The sequence below is a fragment of the Elephas maximus genome, chromosome 10 (genome assembly GCF_024166365.1).
Source record: "Elephas maximus indicus isolate mEleMax1 chromosome 10, mEleMax1 primary haplotype, whole genome shotgun sequence".
NCBI lineage: Eukaryota > Metazoa > Chordata > Mammalia > Proboscidea > Elephantidae > Elephas > Elephas maximus.
Window position 1 is genome coordinate 70,474,382 of NC_064828.1, and position 26,875 is coordinate 70,501,256.

The following is a 26,875-nucleotide window of genomic DNA, read 5'->3' on the forward strand; positions in this document are numbered from 1 at the left end:
CCTGCTGATGTACTCCTGTAGCTACTTTTGAACGATCTTTTACTTGTATGTGATATTAATGATATTGTTTGATAATTTCCACATTCATTTGGATCACCTTTCTTTGGAATAGGCATAAATACAGACGTCTTCCTGTCAGTTGGCCAGGTAGCTGTCTTCCAAATTTCTTGGCACAGGTGAGCGAGCACTTTCAGTGCTGCATCTGTTTGTTGAAACACCTCAATAGATATTCCACCAATTCCTGGAGCCTTGTTTTTCGCCAATGCCTTCAGTGCAGCATCGAACTCTTCCTTCAGTACCATCAGTTCCTGATCATGTGCTACCTCCTCAAATGGTTGAACAGCAACAAATTCTTTTTGGAAATGATTAAGTAAAAGAGCTGAACAGAAGATTTCAAAGGGTGGCTGAAGAAGGCAAAGTATTATAGTGACTTGTGCAAAGACCTGGAAATAGAAAACCAAAATGGAAGAACACGCTTGGCATTTCTCAAGCTGAAAGAACTGAAGAAAAAATTCAAGCCTCAAATTGCAATATTGAAGAATTCTGTGGGGAAAATACAAAACAATGCAGGAAGCATCAAAAGAAGATGGAAGGAATATACAGAGTCACTATTCAACTTAAGAACTGAAATATTACTACTACGGTTGCATCTATCTGCATGTTTCTCTCCCATCTTAACCACCTCCTTCTTCGTAATGCCATAGAAAATTACAGAATGTTATATTCTAGAACTTATCTTTCCCACTCAAAATTAAGTTTTTAAGTTTCACACATTTTATTGTACAAAACACTATAGTTTGTTAGTTTATACTGATGTATGGTATTCCATTACGCAAATACATCACAATTTATTTTGGGTTATTTGGTTGTTGCCAATTTTTTTGCTATTATGATTCGTGCTGTTATGAACATTCTTATATATGATTTCAGGTATATCTGTTCAAGAGTTTCTGTAGGCTGTAACCATAAAACCAAAATTGCTGGCTCAAAAGAAATACAAATGTTTAACTTTGTAGGTAATTTCTGGATAAATTTTCTTAACTCCACATCCTCACCAACTCCTGGTGTGTCAAACATTAATTTTTTCAATTCAACGAGTATAAAATAATATGCCACTATCATAATTTGCATTTCCCTGATTACTAATAAGTGGGGTATCTTTTCACATATTTCTAGTCCATTTGTGCATTTCTGTGAAATGCCGACTCATATCTTTGCTCATTACATTACTTTACATGAAGAATGTTTAATTTTTTCTACATATTTATCAATGCATTTGTTCACTATTTCTTCTTGCATCTTAGCCCTTCTAGGATTATTTTTCTTCTTCCTGATGTGCATCCTTTAGGAGCTCCTTTTCTGAAATCTGTTGTCAGTAAACTCTCTTAGTTGTTATTCATCTAAAAGTGTTTTATTTTACCCTGTTCTTGAAAAGGCTTTTTCTGGGCACACAATTGCAGGTTATTAGTTAATTTCTCTCAGCACTTTGAAGACACCATTCTCCTATCTTCTGGTTTCCATTTCCATTTTTGCTGCTGTGAATTCTGCTATCAGACTAAATATTGTTTCTTTGTAGGTAATCTGTCTTTTCCCTTAGGTAGTGTAATGATTAAGGTTGTGTGTCACTTAGCCATGATTTCAATGGTTTGGCAGTTATGATGTAGTTTGGCAGTCATATAATGATGTAATCACCTCCATGATAGGATTTGATACAATGTGATCACCTCCATGATGGGATCTGCTGTGAGCAGCCAATCAGTTGAAAGGAAGTTTCCTTGGGGGTGTGGCCTGCATCCAATATAGGTAGACTTTCTGGCAAGGCTCGTGGGCTTTTGCTTGCTCTGTATCCTGCAGCTGGCTCCTGTTCATCTGACCTCCAGTTCTTGGGACTTGAGCTAGCCGCTTACCTGCCATCTTGCCTGCTGTCTGACCTGCCGATCTTGGGTTTACCAGCCCCTGAAGCTACATGAGTCACAAGAAGCTTCCAGCCAGACTCATGAACTTGGGACTTTCCAGCCCCTGCAACCATGTGAGCCATTTCCTTGATACAAATCTCTCTCTATATGTGTATATTTATATACTTCACTGATTTTGCTTCTCTAGAGAACCCAGCCTAAGACAAGTGGTTTTAAGACTTTTCCCTTTGTCTTCATTATTCTTCAATTTCACTATACTATATCTAGATGAGAATTTCTCTTCTTTAACTTTTTTATTGATGTATAAAAAAAAAAGTCAACAATCTGTAAGTGCACAGCTTAATAAACTATTACAAACTAAACAGACTACCATATCCACCAACCCAGACAGAGAAAGGAATCTTCCATTGCCACGGAAGTCCCCTTCATGTCTCCATTACTGTGCCAAAGGTAAACACTATCCTGCCCTCTAACACCATATTAATAATAATAATAATATCAAAGCAGTTGCCATTGAGTCCATTCCAACTCATGGCAACACCCCACTGGTGTCAGAGTAGAACTGTGCTTCACAGGGTTTTCAATGGCTAATTTTTCAGAAGTAGATCACCAGGCCTTTCCTCCAAGACACCTCTGAGTAGACTTGAACCACCAACCTTTCAGTTAGCAACCTAGCGCTTAACAATTTTTGCCACCGAGGAATTCCAATCTCTTATTACTTACTCATTTTTTGTGATTTCATCTTTTATTTATTTATTTTTTGGTTGAACCCGACTTTATTAGACTTATTGGAAAGAGAACATAAACAATAGAGACATATACTAACAGACCATGTAAAGAATTAAACTATCATTATAGAACCATGCTTGGTTATAAATAGCTTTATGTACCTTCAAAATGTACTACTTTAGTCTTCTGAATACATAAACTTAAGTATGAAACAAGCTCATTTAATAATCTACAAATAGTATGAGTGTAACATGGTGGCATTAGACCTCATCTAAATTCAGGAGGAGGAGAGCGAGTCACCATCAGCCCAAGGCTGATCCCTGTGAGGTAAAAGTCAGACATATCTTCATTCTCCAATCTTTTTACCAATTCTGACACCAGCCATCACTCCCACAGCACCCTCTATTCCTCTGCTGGCTGCACAATTCATTCCAACGGTCACACACAACTCACAGACCATAGTCACAACTATGGAGTGTATTAGGGAGGTAACAATTGCAATTCAGGATCAGGATCAACTTGGAAGTAACAGGAACAAGTCAGGAGACAGGATACAGTTCGTCATTCAGGACAGCTTCCAGCCTCTCAGCTCCTTTTCTGTCATGCCCAAAGACAGGCAGGCAGGGCTCACTCTTGGCCATGCCTGCTGCCAGCCCTGGCTCTTGGCCTCTGCCCTGCTAGGGCAAGTGTTACAGCTCATTAGCTCCTCTGTTAAGTGCCCAGAGGCACCCTACTCTTCCAGGAAGCCTCCTGCCCAAAGGCACTCAGCTCTCTTGCTCTGTGAGTCAGCAGCAGCATGAGATAGTTGGGGCATGTCTGCGGGTCCCCTGCCACTGCCATCTTATGCTGCTATCACCTCCAGTGTTACAACTCTCCAATGTTACAGCTCTCTAGGAGGTTCTCAGCTCAGGGACACTGGATCTAAAGGATGCCCTCCACTTCCAGCTCTCCTTCTTCATGGTAGTGAGGTCCCCCTCAACCTCTGTAGGATCACTCTTTACAAGCATAGCAGGATGGCAAAACTGACCAATCCCCTATGTAGGCCACGGTACCTTATTTGCATGTGCTATATCCAATCCCAGCAAGAGTTTTACACACCTTATTTGCATAGTTAAACCCAATCATTTTGTGAGAGTTACAAGACCATGGCCAGAAAAGTCAAATAAAAAGAAAAACTCATTGCCCTGCAGCAAGTATTTGGTAGACAGGCTTTTTGTGAACAGTTACCTCTCTTTGGCTAGGTTATATAATAGATGGAATACAAGCTAGCTGTTTCTCAGAAAAGATTATCTTATCAATTATTATAAACTCCATTCTTCTTAAATCTAAAAGTAAACATCCAGGTTGGAAAGAAATTTACTTATAATACATTCATAGTGTCATTTGCTGTTTTTCTTTTTTCCATTGGTAATCACAAATCTTAGTGACTGCAGAATAAAATAAAACTTTTTTTACCATAAAAATGAACAAACTATATACTTCTTCCATTGGCTCCACAAACTATTTTTCATCTTTTATTTATTTTAGCCTTTCATACATGGTTATTTTATATCTGATAGTTTTAGTTTCTGAGGTCCTAGGTAGGGAATGGGCAAATCAATGGTCTTTTCTGCTGACTCTCAATCATGGTGGTTTGTTTCCTTGTTAGTTCATTGATCTTTTATTATAATGTCATGTTTGCTTGATTTTAATCTGAGAGAAACCTGTGGATCTCAAGCAGACATGCCTTTTTTCTCGAGGGAATTTAGATTTGCTTCTATAGGGAGTCAGGATGTGATATAAACCTAGAACTACTTTGATCCCCTTTTAAAGAAACAGGCTTAATGTGTGAGTTTCAATTTAGGTCCCTCATCTTATTATTAGCCCAAGTTTAGACTCCTGATTGCAACACTGATACCACTACTGGTCCTAGAGCACACTTACCTTTCTTATTTCATTTAATATTACCAAACCAAACCCAAATCCATTTTCTTCAAGTCGATTCTGACTCATAGCAATCCTATAGAACAGAGTAGAACTGCCCCATAGGGTTTCTAAGGCTGTAATTTTACAGGAGTAGACTGTCACATCTTCCTCTTGTAGAGTGGTTGGTGAGTCCAAACTACTGACCTTTCAGTCAGCAGCCAAGTGCTTAACCACTGCACCACCAGGGCTCCTTCATTTAATATTATTTTCCTTAATTTAGAGAGTTCTGCTGATAATGTCATCTCCTATATCTGGTTAGCAAGCTAAAAAGACCAGTCTACAGAACTACCCTCCCATTTACTGGTCATTACATAATCATTTTTGAGCTTTGACCTCGTATCATCGGTGTGTTCTCCATTATCGTCTATAAATTCTGCCCCAAATTAAATTGAGTTATCCTAATTGACAGAGCCTTACAGCAATAATTATAAGTTCTAGAGTCTAACTCCTGTTCATTAAACAACTCACTTTTGATTCAGATATCAGGTTCTCTGTGTTTCCTTCTGGAAAGTGAGACTACAGCAATACTATTCTACCTCTCAAGGCTGCTATAAAGAGAAACATAAAAGCTACATTAATAACATATCTATAAATTCTGAGCCACCTGGAATAAAAAAATTTCTCTTCAGCAACTTAGTAGTCTTAAAGTAGTATTTACTTTAAGCAAATATACACAAAACTCACATATTGAAAATCCATATTCAAAAGATAAATTACAGGTTGACTACTGATTTTGTAAAAATATATACTAAAGTGGATTTTCCCTTCATGGGTTGGTTGTATCACACCTGTGTTTGCTTAGCACCTTGAAAGCAGAGATGCTGTCTTATTCATCTTTGTGCCCCACCTCAAGGATCAAGCATTGCACCTTGCATAAAACAAGCACTCAATATATGTCGACTAAATAAACTGAACATCACATAATTCATTACTTTGCTCTTCAAAGTAAGTAGTAATGCCTTTACAGGATTCCAATATAATTTTTAAGGAGCCCAGGTAGAGCAGTGGTTAAGTGCTCAGCTGCTAGCCAAAAGGTTGGTAGTTCGAACCCACCTAACGGCTCTGCTGGAGAAAGACCTGATGATCTGCTCTGGTAAAGATTACAGCCTAGAAAACCCTATGGGGCAGTTCCAGTCTGTCAAATGAGGTCACTGTGAGTCCAAATAGACCCAACAGCACCTAACAACAATATAATTTTTATGCATCTATGTTATGTACATGTTTCAAATGAGTATATTAGCTCTTTAAGAAAAATCCATCTAAATGTTTCTGTCACACTGCAGGGGGGAAGTGTGCGAACGAACTCTCATAATGTTTTTCGAGAAGAATCTCCCTCCTCTGCCCTTCCTCACTTCCCTCCCCTCCCTCCTACTCTGGCTTCCCAAGGTAAGTTTGAAGAATCACTTAAGTGTATTGAGTATCCCTTGGCTGGATGAATTCAGATGTTGCTATGGATTCCAATGAGAAAAAATGAAATAATGTACAACCTCTCAATAAAGCCCAAGAAATCTAAGTTAATTCCTACTAAATCTCTGACAGTGTGATTGGGAACCACTGCTTTATTTACATAAAAAGTACTTAATTCCAGGCCTAAAATAAGCATTAGATTTAAAACAATGACAACAAGCAGGGCAAGTCAAGTAGGAAGCAGACCAATCAAACCAGATGATGGTCCTAAAACCACGTACTCAGTTGCTGATTTTCACTACCCAGCATCTGATTCCCACTGGCCATGGTGGACACGAGGCAGAAAAGTCTGACCCTGCCCCTGCCCTTCAGGAGGTTGTATAGAATCCAGTTAAGAGGTTACAAATGGATGGTCAAGGGTCAGGACGACAGATTCATTAGGGATGTTCACATACTAAAAACAAAATATAAAAATTAGAATTTTCAGCTCATCTTAGAAAAATTCTGAAATCTGTCATCACTGAGCTCACATCCTCCCTAGAAGCAATTTGAACAGAATCTATCTGGATCAGGGGGAGTATGTGCTTTCCATTGTAACACACTCACACTCCTTACTATCTTATGAAACTTCCTCTTCATTTACTTACATTATCTACCTGGTCCCTGACCCATGGATACATGGAGAGGACATGAATATTTAATTATAACAATTAACACAAAGTAATACATGATAAATGATGTGTAATTTTAAGGATATGAAGTGGTCGATCATTAACATAAAAAAAAAAAACATAGCTCATATTTATTATGCATTTATCCCATGTCAAAAAGTATGCCAAGAACATTGCATCCAAGATCTCATTTTAGCCCGATAATAAGGCAAGATACAGGAAAATCAACATCTCTCCTTTATAGATGGGAAAACTGAGGCATAAAGACATGAAATAATTTGGTTGAGATACAGTGCTTATTCGTGATGGGCCCAGGTTGTTCATTTGAGACCAGAACCAGAGCTACTATCCCACATAGCTCACCAATGTGAGCTCCACAGAGGAGAATGTGTTTGAAATGAATTGTTTCTGTTTCTTTTTTCCTGTCCCCTTTTAACTTCATAAAACCAAAAAACCAAATCAGTTGCTGTCAAGACTATTCTAACTCATGGCAACCCCTTATGTTGCAAAGTAGAATTACACTCCATAGAGTTTTCAAAACTGTGACCTTTTGGAAGCAGATCTCCAAGCTTTTCTTCTGAGGTGCCTCTGGGAGGGTTTGAACTGCTGGCCTTTTTGTTAGTAGTAAAGCACTTAATCATTTGTGCCACCCAGGACCCGATAAACCCCTATGTTTATGCAGTAGTGGAACTCTGACTATTATTTACTATAGAATGGGACTGAATGACTCTATTATCATTCAGGTGTATGCCTTGTACAGTGAGAACAGTGTTACATTGCCTAGAAGAAATCAAGCAACTCCTTTAATAGGGGACGGATTTCCCCTGAAGGGTGGGATGTACACGGTGTAGATCATGATGGTGTCTGGCTGTCAACGGCCTAACAATAGAAGGTACATCCTTCAACCTGGAAATCTGGCCAAACAGCATGTATACATAGGGCTGGGGGAGGGGAGGGGGAGTGGGGAGGGGTCCCTTACTTGGCGGTGGGCCCTGGGAGAAATTTACGTGTTGGTCTTGGCTTCTCCATGTAGGGGAATAGAAAATAAGTTACCCTCTGTATAGGAGACAAGCCAAGAGCTGAGAAGCCAGAAAGCCTGACAGACAAAAAAAAAAAAAAAAAAAAAAAAACAAGGTGCCTGCAAAACTGTCCGGATGCTTTGGGGACAGAGTATAAAAACTCTCGCAGACAGAGCATGGACTGGGTCAGGGCCTGGGAGTCCGGGGCGCTCATTTGCTAAGGTAAGGACAGAGAGAAATTTGTACTTTGTGAGCCTAATCCTTTTTAGGTTTCTTTTATTTCCTTGGTTTATTTACTTTGTGTTCCCTTAGGTTTGAGCCAACTACTTTTAAAATTTCTACTAACCGTCAGCTGAAACAAGTGAAGGGGTTTTGTCTATGCTTAAGCCAGAGTTTCAATAGGAAACAGGATTCCCCAGGAAGCAAGGGAAGCAGACACTTTGGGAAAATCCAGAGGGAGCAGTGTCAGGGCCCCTGCCCACCTGAAGAATCTCCTCCTCTTGCTAAAACCTTGGCGATTCTTTATACCATTTTTATAGAAGAAGAAGAAATTTCCATAGAATATATTTATTCTGGAAATATCAAACAATGTAGAAGGAGGTACAATGGCTGAGAAGCAAAGGCACTAGTAAATGTAGGCAGAATCAATGTAAATCTTTCAGAACAAATTTTATATTTCCAACTGTGATAATTTTTTAAAACTTATAAGGCCACTCAAGTTGATGCATTACATTTTCTTCTCATCTTTCCTTTGGGAGATATATATGCATTTTAATGTTATAAGGTAGATGCCAAAACAACTTCATAGTTATAAATACAGCCTGATAAAGTCCAGTTGATAATATCCTGACATTATTTTACACATTTTTAAGGTTTGTAACTGTCTCGTACTCCAATGCAATAAAATCCGTATACTTACACTAGCAAAAGGAGATATATATATATAACCCTCATGTTTAAAAATCATTTCTTAAGAAAGCATGCCTTAATTTTCTGCAAACATCTAAAATACCTTTGAAATCTCAACAACCTACTATGCCATTCCAAGCTACATGTTTGTTTCAACAGCTGCACAAAAACCGCCACACATGGAAAACTCTGCATGAACCAGTCCTCGCAGCGATTCTCAACCCTAGAGTATGAGCCCAGATGAATCATTCTGAACGAATCTTTTAGCCTCAGATTCTGAACATTCCCTCCGCAGAGATAGGGTACCACTTCCTAGAAATCAGATATTTGTTAGCCTGAGGCTGAGCACCTCGTTGCCCCATCTACGTTGAAAAGTAGTCTCTCCTGTTATTAAAAACTATTCTTAAGAAATAATTCATGTAACCAATAAACTAAATTAGAAAAACTTGCTTGATTATACATGTGATTATACTTGATTATACAGTGAGATACATATGTACACAAATCTGTACTCACAAACTCTTCCCCCCCCCCCACACACACAACACATACGACATACCCAGGCACACATATCAATTCCCTGTTTCTCTAAGCCAAGGCTGAGCTCTCTCTAACTCTCAGAGTCCTTTTTCTGTAATTTTCTTGTGATATTTTCTGCCTTCTGCCTTGAATTCCTGTTATTTATTTGTCTTACCCCTTCTCCTAAAATTTATGCTCCCTAAAGAGCAAGATCCATCTCCAATTCTTTGTATTATCTGAATTGCCAAGCAAATACTTGTTAAATGCACACATAAATGAATGGTTAATATAACTGCCGAAAAAAGAAATTGCTCGTCCTTTCCTAATATTCAGCAATAAGGATTAGATGTTTCGTGTATTCATACTAATAACGTTATAAAAGTAAAATTTTTTATTAAATTCCCATGGTTTTTGACAGACTAGGTACCTGTGAAAAAAATTAGGATTTAAGTCACCACTAAAATCAAAGGGCAAAACTCTTTTCCATTCCTTTCTCAAACCATTTGCCCTCAAGTCAATTTCAACTCAAGGTGACCGCACGTGTACAGAGCAAAACTGCTCCACAGGGTTTTAAAGGCTGTGACCTTTCGGAAGCAGATCACCAGGCCTTTCCTCCCAGGCACCTCAGGCTGGGATTGAATCACCTATCTTTCAGTTAGTAGCCTGGCATTTAACTGTTTGAGCCACCAGGGACTACGTTCTTTCCTCCCTTGTATGTAATTTAAATGGCTCTGCCACTGAGGCAAAATTAAATCAGAATTCAAAGAATTTCTGAAAATAAAAAGCAAAACTTGTGCTCATTCTCAGCATAATTAGAGTGAACATCCTTAACCTCATACTACAAAATCACAAGTAGCAGTGAATGGTTCGAGTTTATCGCACTCTCCTTAATCTTTAACCTCATACACTGCACAGCAGCATCAAAGATAAATCACATAAGCTCCATTTGATAAGTATGGCCTCAAGATCAGATTTTTGAACACTCTTCCTCATTCATCCTGCTCCAGCTACCTTCTGAATTAAAAGTCATGAAAGAATTGCAAAAATAATAAGAAAAATGCTCTCTAAAAAAGGAGTGCTTATTGGAAATGCCAAAAAAAATTGATTTTGTGAATTAACGTGCAAGTGAATAGCAGACACTTCTCCCATAAAAATTATATGAGCTATTAAGGATTCTCAGTGGAGCTATTAAAGAAAAGTATTTCTGAGAATTTCCTCTAATGCCACTTAATGAATACATTTCCCATTTTGTTTCCAGTTGACCAATAAAAGAAAGAGACAAAGCATTTTGGCTTCAGCATCAACTATGAGGCCACCACACTGCCAAAAATATCATTTGATCACCTGAATGGAGGTATATTTTTCAAACATGACCTGTTCCTGAAATTCCTATATTATCAGCACAGAGAGTCCGTAGGACAGTGACAGAACTAAGAACCCCAGATAAGAAAGGAGAGATAATACCACTATCTCTTCAGCAGAGGAAATTAAGAGGCACTGCAAATACATATTGGAAATGGTCTCTGAGAACTGCAGAAAACATTCATGAAATTAAAAAAAAAAAAAAAAAAACACACACAAAGGAAGAAAATGGATGTCACTGAAAGAGATTAAACAACAAGTGACAGAATAATGACAGGTTTCTACCCCATGTGTGCCTCCTGGCTGGCCAGAGGTGTCAGAAATGCAATCTTTTCAAACCTAAATATAAAGACAGTCAAACTGGTCTTCAAAAAGCAAGGAAAAAACTGTTAGAAAAGAAAAAACTCAAGTCAAATGACATATTTGGTCTTACTTTTAACAGATCAAGGTAGTATTACAAAGTTAACCATAACTTCTCTGTTGGAGATCAAAATTTTAAAATATCTTCACATGTTAAAAAAGGTAATTCTCCAGCAAGCCAAGTGCTATGAGTTCGTTTCATAAAGTCTGTAATAAATGGGCCTTTTGAAACCGGTGAGGAAACAGGAATCGTCTAGGGTAATGGCACGGTATTATACAGACCCAACACTCAGTCTATTATACCCACAGAAAGATTATTAATTGGATCAGTCAGATCAAGAACCCCAATTCTCCAGACCAGGGAGACTGGCATTTCTTCTTCTCTTGCAGAAGAGCAATAAACTAACCCAGGGTCACCCCAGGAGAGCTCAAACAAAATCACCATGTTCTTGTGACGACTTTCTGGTCAGCACCATGAGGAACACAAGTGGTTTCCCAACTCCACTGGCTGGAAGGCGAGGATATTGATTTTTAAACATTAGGGGAGGCAGTGTTGGGGGATCAGAAGGGAGGATTACTAACACCTTAATCACAAGAGCTAAGAAATCTCTGTTTTTGTACTCCTACCTTCCACATGTTCTTAGAAACCTAGTACCTGGCACAAAACAGACCCACAGTGGATTTTTCTAAATATTGAATTTTTAAAGCAATAACCATTCACCCTACAGAATTATTGCTACAATTTGACAGCACAGATGAATTTCCATATTCCATGGGAGTACAGAAAAGACTAAAATAAGTTTGATTTATTTAGGGTAAATGGATAAATGGATACCCTCAGTTGGATTTCTAATACACACAAAGCAGAACTTCTTTTAAGTAAGAAATATTGAAAGTTCTCACCTATTTTATATTAATACTAAAATATTTTAAAGACATTTAGCCTGATTAAAAAACTCCTTTTAAGTATGCATTCAATTTTAAGCTGGCATTTTGAAACCGAGAAAGACATTAATAATCAATAAAAGAAGGAAATCAACCTATACCAACCAAGACCATGCCCAAAAATATTTTATGTAGTTATAAATACAAATATATATATTTGTAATTATAATTTGCCACTGTGCTATTTTGAATAAAAAATTAGAACGTTTTTGTCATGTTTGTATTTCAAAGATGCTTAATACAGCCCACATAGAGTTATGTCTAAAATAATTACAGTAAAACCTATGAAAGCCAGAACTTGTACAAGGCAGAAATCTAACAGAGAAGGAAAACTCAAATATTTTCCACTAATAGGATAGAAAAGGGGTAAGACTGCACCCTGTTAAAGACAGAAAACTTGCAAGACCTGGAAAAACAAGGCAGTATAATGCATTCTTTATCATCTTCAAATCATATATTTAAAAAAAAAAAAACAAAGGCCCAAAGTCCATTAAATGAGGAAAAGACAGTCTTTTCAATAAATTGTACTGGCAAAACTGGATGTTCAGCTTTTAAAAAAATAGTGCCCATACCTAACACCACACACAAAAACTAATTCAAAATGGATCAAAGACTGAAATATTAAATCAAAAACTATAAAGATAATATAAGAAAAATAGGGTCAACACTAGAGGCCCTAATGCATGGCATAAATAGCATACAAACCAAAACTAATAATATACGTACACCAGAAGACAAGCCAGATAACCGGGATCTTCTGAAAATTAAACAATTATGCTCATCAAAAGACTTTACCAAAGGAGTAAAAGAAAACCTATAGACTGGGAAAAAATTTTGCTATGACAAATTCGACAAAGATCTAATCTCTAAAATCTATAGGAAAATCCAACACCTCTACAAGAAAAAGATAAATAATTCAATTAAAAAATGGACGAAGAATATGAACAGACACTTCACCAAAGAAGACACTCTAGCAGCTAACAGACACATGAGGAAATGCTTGCGATCACTAGCCATTGAAGAAATGCAAATCAAAACTACAATGAGGTACCACCACCCCCCCCACCCCCCACCACATCACTAGCACGAATCAAAAAAACAGAAAATAACGAATGTTGGAAAAACTGCAGGGAACTTAGAACTCTTACTCACTGCTAGTGAGAATGTAAAATGGTACAACGATTTTGGAAAATGATATGTGTAGGAGACCTAAAACTCTGGGACCTCTTAGGTGAGTCAGGAAAATTCCAATACATTTCAATACAATTTCCATCATCTACTAAATTTACAAAATCATTACTTTCACAAGTATGGATTATTCACGAATATAATGTTTTTCTCTGATTTAATGAGTCCTCCCAGGTAAAGCTGTCATCTCTAACTCAGGTTCATTTGCAGGAACCTGTTTTTTCCAGATGAGCAGACAGCTAACATGAGGCACTTAACTCCAAGTCATGCGGTCTTTATCTTAACGTGGAGTGCAAGAGCTGTTGGCCTCTGAGCCTGCTTTTGATCCACCCCTTAAACTGGGTTCTACTATGGGATTCTTCACCAAACTCATTGCCATCCAGTCATTGACTCATGGTGATCCCATTTGTGACAAAGTAGAACTGCACCATAGGGTTTCCTTAGGTGTAATCTTTACAGACGCAAATCACTAGGCCTTTCTTTCTCTTGTAGAGCCACTGAGTAGGTTCTGACTGTCAACCTTTAGGTTAATAGTTGAGCACAAACTGTTTGCACTATGCATGGATCTTGGAATTTGCCACCCTACTCCTAAAATATCATGTTGCACTGTCAGAAAACTACCACTCTTATCCTGAAAGTCTGAAATGAAGTCAGCTGCAAACCTAGCTGAAGCACCTTCCCTGCCATACCTCTTGCCGTCGAGTTCAGACTCATAGCGACCCTATAGGACAGAGTAGAACTGCCCCATAGGGTTTCCAAGGACTGCCTAGTGGATTCAAACTACCAACCTTTTGGTTAGCAGCCTAGCTCTTAACCACTACACCACCAGGGTTTCCTTTCCTGCCGTACAGTACAAGAAATAGAAAGTAACAGCACATCCTATATCTTTGGTACGTCAAACACATGGCTAGTTTAGTGCCCAAAAGATTACCTGTCTTTCAAATTAGCTTATGAAACTGCACTACTAATCTCAGGACATTTTGCACCTTCAGCCAGGAGCTCTACACTTGCCAAAATGCTGATTGATTCTATGAACTTGGAGTCATATATCTAGTCTTCTTGTTTGTTGATACGCAGCTGTGTCCCAAGGATCTTTTTCATCCTCAAAGCCAATATCTCAGGAAGTACAACTGGCATGAATTTCTCAGTCAGAATAGGTGAGAAGACTGACTAATCCGCATAGTACAACATCCTAACTCGAAGATGGTAGGAAGGGAGAATAACTCAGCGTTAGCAACCAGAGTAGTATATTAAAATATAACACATACTAATATTTCCATTCCAGAAAAATCTGGTGGGGAAAGACAAGTTTTTCATTTAAACCAGTATGCCCAATCCAGCCTACGTACTGAAATCATCTAAGGCACTTGTTAAAACTGTTGATGCCCATAACGGTTGTACAACATGATGAATGTCGTATCACTGAGTTGTATAGGTAAAAAATGTTAAAGTGCCAAATGTCATGTTACATATATTTTTACCACAAAAAAAAAAAAAATTATTAAAAAAAAATCTTGATGCCCAAAACCCACTCCACACCAATTGCATCAGAATCTCTTGGACCCGGGCATTGAGAATTTTTAAAAAGCTTCCCAAGGTGATTTTAACATTCAACTATAATTGAAAACCACTGATTTAGGCCAGGGGTTGGCAAACTTTTTCTGTAAAGTAAGCATTTTAGGCTTTGTGGGCCCTTCAGTCTCTGTCACAACTACTCAGCTCTGCAGCAGCAGCAAAAAGTAGCCATAGACAATATGGAAATGAACAAGTCTGGCTGTGTTCCAATACATTACTTATGAACACTAAAATTTGAATTTCATATAACTTCTAGATGTCACAAAATATTATTCTTATTTTGATTTTTTTCCCCAAACATTTATAAATGTAAAAGCCATTCTTGGCTTGTAGACCATACAAGAACAGATGGCAGGCCAGTTTTGACCAGACCGTATTTTACCGATCCCTCGTCTAAAATACAGATTGAACACACTTAATCTTTTCTCAAAAACAACATTTGCTAAGCATTATGGATTGAATTGTATCCCCCAGAAAGTTAAACCCCTATACCTGTAAATACGGCCCTGCTTGGAAATAGGGGTTTTCTTTTGTTAACGAGGTCACAGCGGGTAGGGTAGATCCTAAAGCTAATCCCCTCTGAGTGTTGTCTTATAAGAAGAGCAGAATAGACACAGACACACAAGGAAGATGCATCTACAAGTCCAGAAACACTAAGGATTGATGGCAACTTCTAGAAACTGAAAGAAACAAAGACCTTTCCCTAGAGCCAACGCCCTGAATTCTGACTTCCAGTCTCCTGAACGATGAGAAAAAAAATTTCTGTTCTTTGAAGCCACTCACTTATGGTATCCTTGTTACAGCAGCACTAGCAAACATTCAGTGACTCAACCGGTCCTAGAAAAGATCCCCTTCAAAACATGGATACCTTCAGATTCAAGTTGGTCCAGGCCGTATGTGGCAGCTGTATAAACACGACTAATGGATGGAACAACAGTTCTTCCCTCAGAGGACACCTCAGAAGCAGGAAGCACTAGGGAAATGCTGGCCACCTCCTCCATTACTCCAGGGGGGGTCACTGGAGAGTCCAAAACCGATGTGAACAGCTCCTCACTTGGTCCCGTGACCGTGTCCATCAGTTCTGCCAAGAAAAACAGACAGGATGTGATCCACGAGATGATCATTATGAGAAATGCAAACTGTGCTTTCACTTTTTAAGCAAAAAATGATTCATGAAACCAAAATCTTATATACAGTAAGTTTGGCACCTAGACCAGCTATCCGAGTCAAACACTTTCTCTTCCAAAAAAAATATTGTCTCAAATCACAATTTTTAAAAAAGAAATCTCTATCTCCCCTTCATTCTATCCACAATATTATGGATTTTGCAGGACTTTATATAATTTATTACCAAAAGCAGCAAATTTAATAAAAACTCATTAAAATATATGCCAAAGACTATGTTTGAAAACCAAGTGTCTTTCTCTAAAACAAGATAAATTGTAAGAGCCTAGATCTCTGTCTGAAATGTGTTCAATTTCAAAACCACCCAATTTAGCCCCAAGTGTGCCCAAGTCTACAGACATTTTTTTCTTTTTTATTCCCAAGTCTACAGACATTTAAACAGTTGTAGTTTGCAAATCTGGTTGAGCGTCAGAATTTCGTGAGGTAACTTTTTAAATATAGATTTCTCCTCCTTCCACACACCCCAACTTACTGAATCAGAATCTCTTTGGCAGTGAAACCTAAGAAAGTGTACTTTTAAAAGCTACCAGGATATGGATCCACAGGGCCTCTCATACATTGCTGGTGGGAATATAAATAGGTGCAACCCCTTTGGGAAACAGTTGAGCATTACTTCCTAAAGTCGAACATTAGCAATTCCACAATTAGGTAGGTATATATATACCCAGGGAAACCCTGGTGGCCTAGTGGTTAAGTGCTACAGCTGCTAACCAAAGGGTCGGCAGTACGAATCCTCCAGGCACTCCTTGGAAACTCTACGGGGCAGTTCTACTCTGTCCTATAGGGTCACTATGAGTTGGAATTGACTCGACGGCACTGGGTTTGGTTTGGTTTTGGGTTATATATACCCAAGAGAAACTCCTGCATACATACGATGAAGAACATGTAAAAGAATACCCATGGCAGTAATGTTCACAATAACCAAACCTGGAAATGACTCAAAACCAAATGAACAGAAGAGTGGACGAAAACTGGATGAATAAACTAATATATTTTCAAAATGTAATATTATACAGAAGTCAAAATTTTCATCATATAATATTAATAAGTTCTAAAAAGGCTACCTACATTATGATATCCTTTTTATAAAGTTAAACTCAGCTAAGAGTTTAAGATGTATACTTTTAAGAATAAATAGAGATGCAATAAAACTAAAGGAAAAGGAAGTCAAGGAAATGATGAACACAAGATTCAGGATGACAGTCACCAGAGGAGGAAGGGCTGTGATGAGTTGCATGTAGGTTAGTGACAAGGCCCTCGTTTTTGCAAGAGAGTGGGAAAATTGGAAGGTATTTGTTACGTTGTTAAAAACAATGCATCAAATAATTAAAAGTGGATCACACTTGAATTAAGGAGACACAGACATGAGGTCCAAAAATAATAATACAGCTGTTCCTCATTATTCTTGGATTCCATAACCGCAAATTCCCTTACTAGCTGAAAGTTATTTGTAACTCCAAAATCAATACTTGTGGTGCTTTCCCTATCATTCAGGGACATGGGCATGTACAAAGTGGTAAAAAAAAAATATGTCACTCAGCAGTATATGGTCCCAGCTAAGATCAAACAAGGCTGGTTGGGTAGTCACTAACTCACTGTTCACAGGGACTTTACCACAAATAATGAGAATCAACTTACTATGCATGCTTTTTTAAATACCCAGGTGATTTCAAAGATCACCCAGATTGAGAGCCTTCCTGCCCTTAAAAAAATCAGAGCTTTTGATGGCCTCCTGTAACTTTGTGTACAGTATTTCAAATCCTTAAAATAGCCTATAAAACAGGCGTTATTTAGTGATGAACAAACCAAGGCTTACAGAAGCTAAGCAACTTGCTTGAAGCCACAATACTAACATGGGCCAAGTTGGGATTCAAACCCTTGCTATTTTCACCTCACCTCTCTGACTCCTAGCAGCCAGAGTTGCAAACTAGGAGAGAGTGCTCAGGTCTAGCTGCACAGGACCCAGAGATAAGCCATCCAGCTTTTATTTGGGAAGTAACCTCTAGCCTTTTAGGCTATGCCACGTAGCTTCAAACAAGAGAAATTTCCCTTACCTTTCCTATTCGCTAACCAGGTGAGGTGTCTGTGCACAATGGCCGCTGTCAGGGCCATCTGCCTCACTTATCCTATTCTTTGTCAGCTCACAGAAAAGATCCACCCCCAAAACACTGAGACCAATTCCCTCCTTACAGACCTTCCACGGTGGGAGTAACTTCGAAAGACCAAGGTAAGGCTGTAGTTGAAACTTCAGTGTCCACAGGCTCCGATCTTCTTGACAGCTGAGTAACACCAGGAACATCAGATGTCGGGGTGGGAGGCTCTTTTCCTTCCTTGGTCTCACCATTTTCTCTGGTGGCCTCCAGGGTAGAAACCTGTTCTTGCGTCATCAATGATAAAGTGGCTTCTACTTCTTGAACAGCTGTTGTCATCTCTTGAGTAATAATGTCTTAAAAGGGAGGAAACAATATTTTAAAATAGACCAAATTTCTATACCTTAAGAAGTTACTATATAATTAATAAACTAGGAGAAAGGGGTGCAGATAGCTATTTCAAGGATTGGAAAAGGAAAGAGAGAGCTCAGAAATAAAATGGCAGTAAGTAATGCTTTCACTGCCGTTACTTTCAGAAGCAGTATACGAAACAAAGTAAGAAGATCAACATCTAAGCTACCTTTCAGATGTATTTGAATATCAATATAATCAGTTTGTTAGGAAACAAATGATGCATGACTACGTTACACTCAAAAATTTTCAGAAGCACTTGATTTATTAATTTTAACATTTGCATTTCTCAAGGGGAAAAGGAAGTTAGCATTTTAACATAACAAGAATAATTACAATAACTAATGTTCACTGAGTTTCTGTTCTGTGCCATACACACACAATGCTAAGTACTCGTGCATTATTTTATCCTCCCACATGCACTGACGGAGCCCTGGTGGCACAGTGGTTAAGATCTTGGCTGCTAACCAAAAAGGTCAGCAGCTCTAACCTACCAGCCTCTCCTTGAAAACCCAGTGGAGCAGTTCTACTCTGTCCTATAGGGTTGCTGTGAGTCGGAATCGACTTGATGGCCACGGGTTTGGTTTGGTTTGGTTCGATTTGGGGTTTGTGCATTTTTAAGTGCTCATATCATCCCATAGAAGCCATATATCATAGTGATCCATAAGGCAGACTCTGGAGCCAATTTGTCTTAGTCTGAATTCTGGTTCAGCCACTTACTAGCTGTGTGACCTTAAACAAATTACCTAGTATCTCTGGGCCTTGAGTTGCCTCAGTTGTATAAATTGAGGATAATAATAGTATCTATCTGATTGAGATGTTACTAAATTAAATTATATAACCCATGTAAAACAATCACTACATGCCTGGTACTTGGTAAGTATTCAATGAAAAAAAAAAAACAAATTTCCGTAGATTCCAACTCAGGGTGCCCCATGCGTGTCAGAGTTAGAACTGTGCTCCACAGGGTTTTCAGTGGCTGTTTTTTCAGAAGTAGATCTCCAGGCCTTTCTTCTGAGGTGCCTCTGGGTGTACTTGAAACGCCAACTTTTTGGTTAGCAGCCAAGCACATTAACCATCTGCACCATCGTGGGACTGTAAGTATTCAACAGGTATCAGCTATTGTTATCCCTATTATACAGAATAACCGAGGTTTAAAGAAGCTAAGAACCTGCGTAAGGTTGCACAGCTAGTACTCTTTATCACTGTGCTAGCTACGCATTTGTTTTTGTTTTTTAATTTTACTTTGTTGTTATTGCTGTAAGAATATAAACAGCAAAACATACACCAAGTCAACCATTGCTACATGTACAATGTACATTCTGTGAGTCGTGCAACCATTCTCGCCCTCTTTTTCTGAGTTGTTCCTGCCCCGTTAACATAAATTCACTGTCCGCTAAGGTTCCTATCTAATCTTTTGAGTTCCTGTCATCACTTTGATCCCATATAGATAGTTCTTAAAAGAGCATAACGTTCAAGGTAGGCCTTTTTTACTAGGTAAGCTAAACTACTGTTTGGTTTTAAGAAGATTTCAGGGGCTTTTTTTGGTTTAAGTTTTAAAGATTGTCCCGGCAATAGTTTCAGGGGTTCATCCAGCTCTGCATTTGTTTTTAAATTAAGAAAGGGGAATACAATAAACCTGCAGGGCATGACATATCTATCACAGGACCACTTTCTTTATATTATAATCTCCTCAAATACATCATTGAAGGCTATTTATAAGGATCAAGATTTGCTTCCTTCTTAAGAAGGGACTGTGCTAGAAATTTCAAATACTGAGTCACTACTAAAACCTTAATTTCTAGGAGACCTTGTTTCATCTATTTTAAATTATTAGTTCTAGATACATAGCACATTAGCAAGTCCAGTAAGTTATACAATGAAAAATAGCAGCATTCTAGGGATTAGGTTTTCTAAAACTTTTCAGTAATGACACCATGGTACTTCCTATTACTGATTTTTCCTTAGAAACAAGGTATTTGCTTTAGAATAGTGTGTGTTTGTTTTTATTTGCTTGTTTGTTTTTCTAGTATAAGCAATTCCTTTTCTTGGTAGCCCCCCAGTTTGGGCTATTTTTTCTTTTGTATTCAAGAGGTTTTTTTACATTTGATGGATTAATATACCTGATTACGGGACAAACAATGTGAGTGAGGATAAGGTTTTTACATGTGCTTCATATTTGCTCCTTGAATATTTGTTTTGTTTTGTTTTGTTTCTTTCTCCAGTAAGATTGTAAATCTCTTGACAGCTGGAATTTGTTGTTGTTGTTGTTGTTTTTAATCTCCAGCACCTAGGACAGTGCTCTCTGCCACAAGATGATAATACTACATAGTTTTATCATTTTTAGCAGTATGAGTTCTCTGTGTTGTCCTCATTTTTGAAAGCATAATGAGGAGCCAAGATGGCGGACTAGGCAGACGCAACCTCGGATCCCTCTTACAACAAAGACACGGAAAAACAAGTGAATCGATCACATACATAACAATCTACGAACCCTGAACAACAAACACAGATTTAGAGACGGAAAACGAATTAATACGGGGAAGCAGCGATTGTTTTCAGAGCCTGGAGCCAGCGTACCAGTCAGGTACGGCACAAGCACAGAGAACTGCTCCACCCCCCTGAACTAACCCCGGGAGGGGGACCAGCTGGTTCCGCCGGCGGCGTGGGACGCAGCCGGTAGGAGAAGTCCCCGGGAGGCAGCGACTGGTATTGGAGCGGGGAGAACAGCGTCCCAGCCGGGACACTCGGTCACGGCACAAGCACAGGGAGCTGCTCCACCCACCTGAACTAACCCTGGGAGGGGGCCCAACCGGTTCGGGGGGTGGTACGGCCAAGCAGCTGGAGGGACTAGAAGTCCCCGGGAGGCAGCAACTGATTTTGGAGTCAAGAGTGCACCGTCCCAGCAGGGGAGCCTTGACGCTGGGCGTGGGGCTGGAAGCGGAGGATCTGACCGTGACTCCAGCGGGCCAGACCCCCCGGGGGCAATCTCCACACAGCCAGCACACATAGGCGATGTGCCCCGCGGGAATCTTAGATATAATAGTCATTCCAAGAAAGACAAGCAACTCTGGCTATATTCTGAGGTGCTACTCTCCTATCTCTCTGTTCCCTCCCCCACCCTCCCCAGGCGGCTTCATTAACATCTGAATAGCCTGAGCCAGAGGGAGAAATCTGATAGGGATCTGACTGCATTTTTTTTTAGCGGATTTTCTGGAAAAACTAGTTTCCCAGTGATGGCTCGGAGACAACAATCCATATCAAACCACTTAAAGAAGCAGACCGTGACAGCTTCTCCAACCCCCCAGACAAAAGAATCAAAATCTTTCCCAAATGAAGATACAATCCTGGAATTATCAGATACAGAATATAAAAAACTAATTTACAGAATGCTTAAAGACATCACAAATGAAATAAGGCAAACTGCAGAAAAAGCCAAGGAACACACTGATAAAACTGTTGAAGAACTCAAAAAGATTATTCAAGAACATAGTGGAAAAATTAATAAGTTGCAAGAATCCATAGAGAGACAGCATGTAGAAATCCAAAAGATTAACAATAAAATTACAGAATTAGACAACGCAATAGGAAGTCAGAGGAGCAGACTCAAGCAATTAGAATGCAGACTGGGACATCTGGAGGACCAGGGAATCAACACCAACATAGCTGAAAAAAAAAATCAGATAAAAGAATTAAAAAAAAAAAAAATGAAAGCATAATGAACACTTTTGAGAACATATATTTAATTACTGTTGTCGATTGTCATGGATTGAATTGTGTCCCCCAAAATGTGTGTATCAGTTTGGCTAGGTCATGATTCCTAGTGTTGTATGATTGTCTACCATTTGCTATCTGATGTGATTTTCCAATGTGTTGCAAATCCTATCACTATGATGTTAATGAAATGGATTAGTGGCAGTTATACTGATGAGATCTACAAGAGTAGATACTGTCTTAAGTCAATCTCTTTTGAGATATAAAAGAGAGAAGCAAGCAGAGAGACAAGGGGACCTCGTACCACCAAGAAAGCAGCGCCAGGAGCAGAGCATGTCCTTTAGAGCCAACAGAGAAGAGAAGACTTTTCCTGGAGCTGATGCCCTGAATTTGGACTTGTAGCCTACTAGACTGTGAGAGACTAAATTTATCTTTGTTAAAGCCATACACTTGCAGTATTTCTGTTACAGCAGCACTAGACATCCATAATCTCAGTCTTTCACTCTTTTGAATTCTTGGGGACAAAAAATTTAAGTGAAAGGAATTGCTTGACTGTTCCTCTTTTCACACAGAACACTGAGAAGCTATTTGATTAATCTGGACCAGGCAAATAGCCAAATTACATAATTCCAAACTGAATGGTTTTCTGTGTTCATTTACTCACCTATTAAACAGAAATCTATTGAGCACCTACTATGTGCCAAGTATTGTGCTATGTGCTGGGAATAAAAAGAAGTTGCCTGTTAAAAGACTGCAGCTAGTGTGGAGATTACGAACAAGTAATGAGCATATACAACTATCAAAATAATCGGACAATTACCAAATCCATTTTACCTTTTAGGCTGTATAAATAGAAATTAGAGTAATCTATGAGTCCCTGGGTGGCGCAAACAGTTAAGTGCTGGCTACTAACCGAAAGGTAGGCCATTTGAATCCACCCAGAAGCACCTCAGAAGAAAGGCCTGGCAATCCACTTCTGAAAGATCACAGCCATTGAAAACCCTATGATATGCAGATCTACTCTGAAATACATGGCATTGCCTTGAGTCAAAACCGACTCAATAGCAACTGAGATTTTTTTGCTTGTTTGTTTTTTTACCACATAAGAATCATGGATTTAATTGTTCAATGAAAAATGTGGTACTATACAACCGTAACGAGCCTAGAAATATCTTAAGGTCTTATAGAGAATTGAACTAACCTTCTTAGTCATATCCAGTACCCTCCACATCATATGGACCCAACTTTAATGTCATTTAAAAACCAACTTTTCTAGAAGCATGTATGAAAAAAAAACTTACAGTAAACTAGGTCTTTCAGTCTTTCAAAAATGAATGGGACATGTAAAAATCAATCTTTTGTCACTTTAATTTAATCTTAACACTTTTAAATGTATTACTAATTGGATAGTTTCATTAATTGGGTTACCTGGCTTATGTAACAAATTTTACATCTATTCTAAAACAATTTGGAATGAGAGTGTGCACATTACACTAAGCCTTTCCTTCCCACGCCATGATCTAAGCAAATACACTTAATAAAAGAAAAACATTATCCCACGGCAACAAATATAAGGCTTGCCAGTTTGCCACATTCATACTTGTAGAAAATAGAAAGTGTAGAATCAAGCCAGCAGATGACTTATCCTTATTGTTTTTCCCCCTTGTTTCTAAATAAAATTCTCTGTGAGAAAACAAAGTTGGAGAATTCATATGTTAATATTAGGAGACACATACATACCTAAAGCTTTTTTGTAAGATACATTAGGGATATATATTTTTACAATGTGTAAATAAGTATTCTACATTGTTTTTTTTACACCATTTAAATATACAGTCTTTCACCCTTTCCTATACGTTTATACATTCTCAACTCAGCACTACTGACTTTTTGGCCAGATAATGCTTTGTTAGGGGGTTGTGGCAGGGGGAATCCTATGCACTGTAGGATGTCTAGCAGCACCTCTGGACCACTACATGCCAGCAGTACCTCTTAGTTGTGACAACCAAAAATGTCTCCAGACATTGTCAAATGTCCCCTGAAGGACAAAACTGTCCCCAGTTGAAAACCACTGATCTATATGCAAGGATATATTTTGGTGTAATTTCTACATAAAATACAAGTTTTGTGTTCTTTTGCTTTTCATTAAAATCTGTAAGACTTATTTCTTGATTGTCATTTAAAAAAAACAAAACCAAATTGAACCATTCCATATTAAACAAAGCTTGTTTACTTATTTTTTCTTTTTGTTGTTCCTGTTGTTTACCTTTAAATGTGTTTCCCAGTGGTTGGTATGCCTCAGAATCATATCCTGAGATGGAAACAGTGGTCTCTAAGGAAAATATGCCATCCTTTTCCGTGCTGGATTCCGTGAAGCCTGCTGAATTTTGGAACATGTTTACAACTGAAACTTCCACATCTTCCATTGGACTTGTGGGAATAAAGGAACTTTGATTGGTGAAGGCAGCAGATGTCTCATCCCCATGTGCTATTAGCCATTCCGTCCCTGTGTGTGTTTCCCCTTCAGGCAGCCCCAGGGCCATACTGGCAGCCACTGTCAAAGGCTCAGCCCCTTCCACAAAGTCACGGGTGACTTGTGCTGTCTGAGATGTTTCCATTCTCACCTGAGTCTCTGTGTTGTCACCAAGGTTTGGGGCCCTTATCTGGCTTACACTCTCTAATTTGGCGTCATCCCACTCATCACTTAAGACAGAGGTGGTTGGAACAGCTATGCTGACACTGGCTATGACTTCTGGGGTTCCAAGCAGGCTGTCAGTTTCGGGCTCAACACTCAAAGCACCCTCAGTGGTTGCAAGTAAGTGCTTGATGGCAGTAGCCTGGGTATTATCAGTTGTCGTCTGTGAAGGCCTCTCTCTATCCAGTGTAAGGCTTTCAGGATCAGTGCCTGCTGTGGGCTTAGCACCAGGAAGAGAAGCTGACCTGTGTTCTGTGGCTGCTTCAAATTTCTCAGCTCTCAGATTGGTGGTTAGCACTTCTTTAATATCTACATAGGATAAAGGTGAATGATCCAGACTAACTTCTTCCTGACTTTCAGTTGCAAATAACTGACCATCCAAATACTTCAGAAAACCTTGTGTTGCTTCTATGGTCCCTTCTACAATGGGCAGAATGTTGGTACTACTAAAGGGCTCCTCCGTCTCATCAATATCCAGAGGAGCAGTCGCAGTGACAGTGATGGCTAACATGGCCTTAGAAAGTCCGCTTTCAGGAGACATTCTCTCTGGCTGGCTGGAACCAAACAGTTCCTCACCTACTGGGACCACTGATTCCGTAGGAGTATAAACATCAGGGCCATTAGGCTGTGTAAGCCTCGCTCCTACAGGATGGGTACCTTCATTAATAGGGGATACTTTATTTAATGATGTTGCTGAGGGTCCTTCTGACACTACCATTGGATCTTCAGAGACCACCAGCCAGAGCATTTGTTTTGAAGTTTTGGAGTTATTTTCTAGGTCTTCTATGTCTGTCCTCTCAGGCTGCCTTTCTTCTGCATGAATACGTGCTACCTCTCTCCTTTCCGTTTTGGGGAAGGCCAGACATTGTGTAGAAAAGTTGAGAGCCAGGAGGCTACAGAAAGCCAGATAAATGTGCAATACAATTGGTCTGTTCATAGCGGAAGAAAAACGTGCACATAAATTGGCAGAGTTGACAATTCCAGTAATTGCGCCCTGCAGAAAAATAAAACACATCAAATTGTCATATATATTTTTTGGAACGAAGCCCCTTCAAATTAGAACATAAGTAAAATAATCTCCTTGACTTCATGCTCAGAGGTGGTAGGTAACAGTGGCTGTTCTACTTCTTTGCACCTTTGAGACATGGATAACCCAATTCATTTTTCCCTGCTGAATTGTGCAGCTGATTTAACTTGAAGCTCCTAGAAAAGGATACACATAGTTCAAGTACTAAGCTCATTGTTTTTCTTAAAACACCTTCTTGAAATAAACTAGCCTTAAAGTCACATTTACAATATTCTCTCTAAATTCCTCCAATAATCATATACTCAAATGACTATAGAAATAGTAAAACGTAGTAAACCTTCACCTAAAGTACAATTAAAAAAAAAAATTTCTTTTTTTTTAAAAGACCTCAAAAGAGTAGTTTTTTACCTTTAAAAAAATAGTAAAATGTCCAGGATATAGAAAGTAAATTTAACACAGTCATTCAAAAAACCTCTTACATCTGCGTTAAAACTTATTAAATATCATCCTAAATTACCTAATAGCAGTTACATTCAGGACTTTTAAAAGTATATAAATTAATTCCAATTAAAATTTGCCTTTAAAATGCTTACATAATTTCTTACTCTATGCAACAACTACAAAAATTGTAGGCAAAACTTCCATGTTTCAAAATTTAAGAACTACGAAAAGTTGAAAAATTAAGCAATGCGAATGAGTGGTCTTGTAGGGGGGAAAAAACTTTTTGACAGAACCAAAGCTATGTTTGAAACAAACGAACAAAAAAAACCATTGCTGTCAAGTTGATTTGGACTCTTAGCAACCCTACAGGACAGAGTAGAGCTGCCCCATAGTGTTTCCAAGGAGTGGTTGGTATATTTGAACTGCTGACCTTTTGGTTAGCAGCCAAACTCTTAAGCACTTCGCCACCAGGGCACCAAGCAAGCTATGTTTATTGAATAAATATTATTGTAAAATTATAGCATTTTTATTTTTTTTAAAAAAAGGACTCATACTCATTTCAACTAAGACTATGTTGAAATTATTAATTTTCCCCCAAACATATGAGCTTTTGGGGTTTTTTTAATCAAATTTGCTGAGTAGGGCTTTTTCTATGTGCCATCATTAGAAATTTCTCGAGAGATGTTGCAATTGTTCTAGAAAATTACAGCTAGAAATTAAAATTCTAAAATAAAACCCTCGTCTTTA

At 38.6% G+C, this 26,875-nt stretch overlaps 1 protein-coding gene across 4 annotated transcripts in view; it reads right to left on the reverse strand.

Moving 5' to 3' along the window:
• The window catches only part of ARMH4 (armadillo like helical domain containing 4), a 213,388-nt gene that overhangs the window by 114,279 nt on the left and 72,234 nt on the right, over positions 1–26,875 (reverse strand). For all 4 annotated transcript variants that reach the window (XM_049898061.1, XM_049898060.1, XM_049898062.1 and 1 more), the window contains 3 exons: positions 24,232–25,654; positions 17,945–18,196; positions 15,434–15,646 (listed from right to left, as the gene is read on the reverse strand). In XM_049898061.1, coding sequence (XP_049754018.1) covers positions 15,434–15,646; positions 17,945–18,196; positions 24,232–25,597 — 1,831 coding nt within the window. In that variant the 5' untranslated portion in view covers positions 25,598–25,654. The remainder of the gene's footprint in view (positions 1–15,433; positions 15,647–17,944; positions 18,197–24,231; positions 25,655–26,875) is intronic.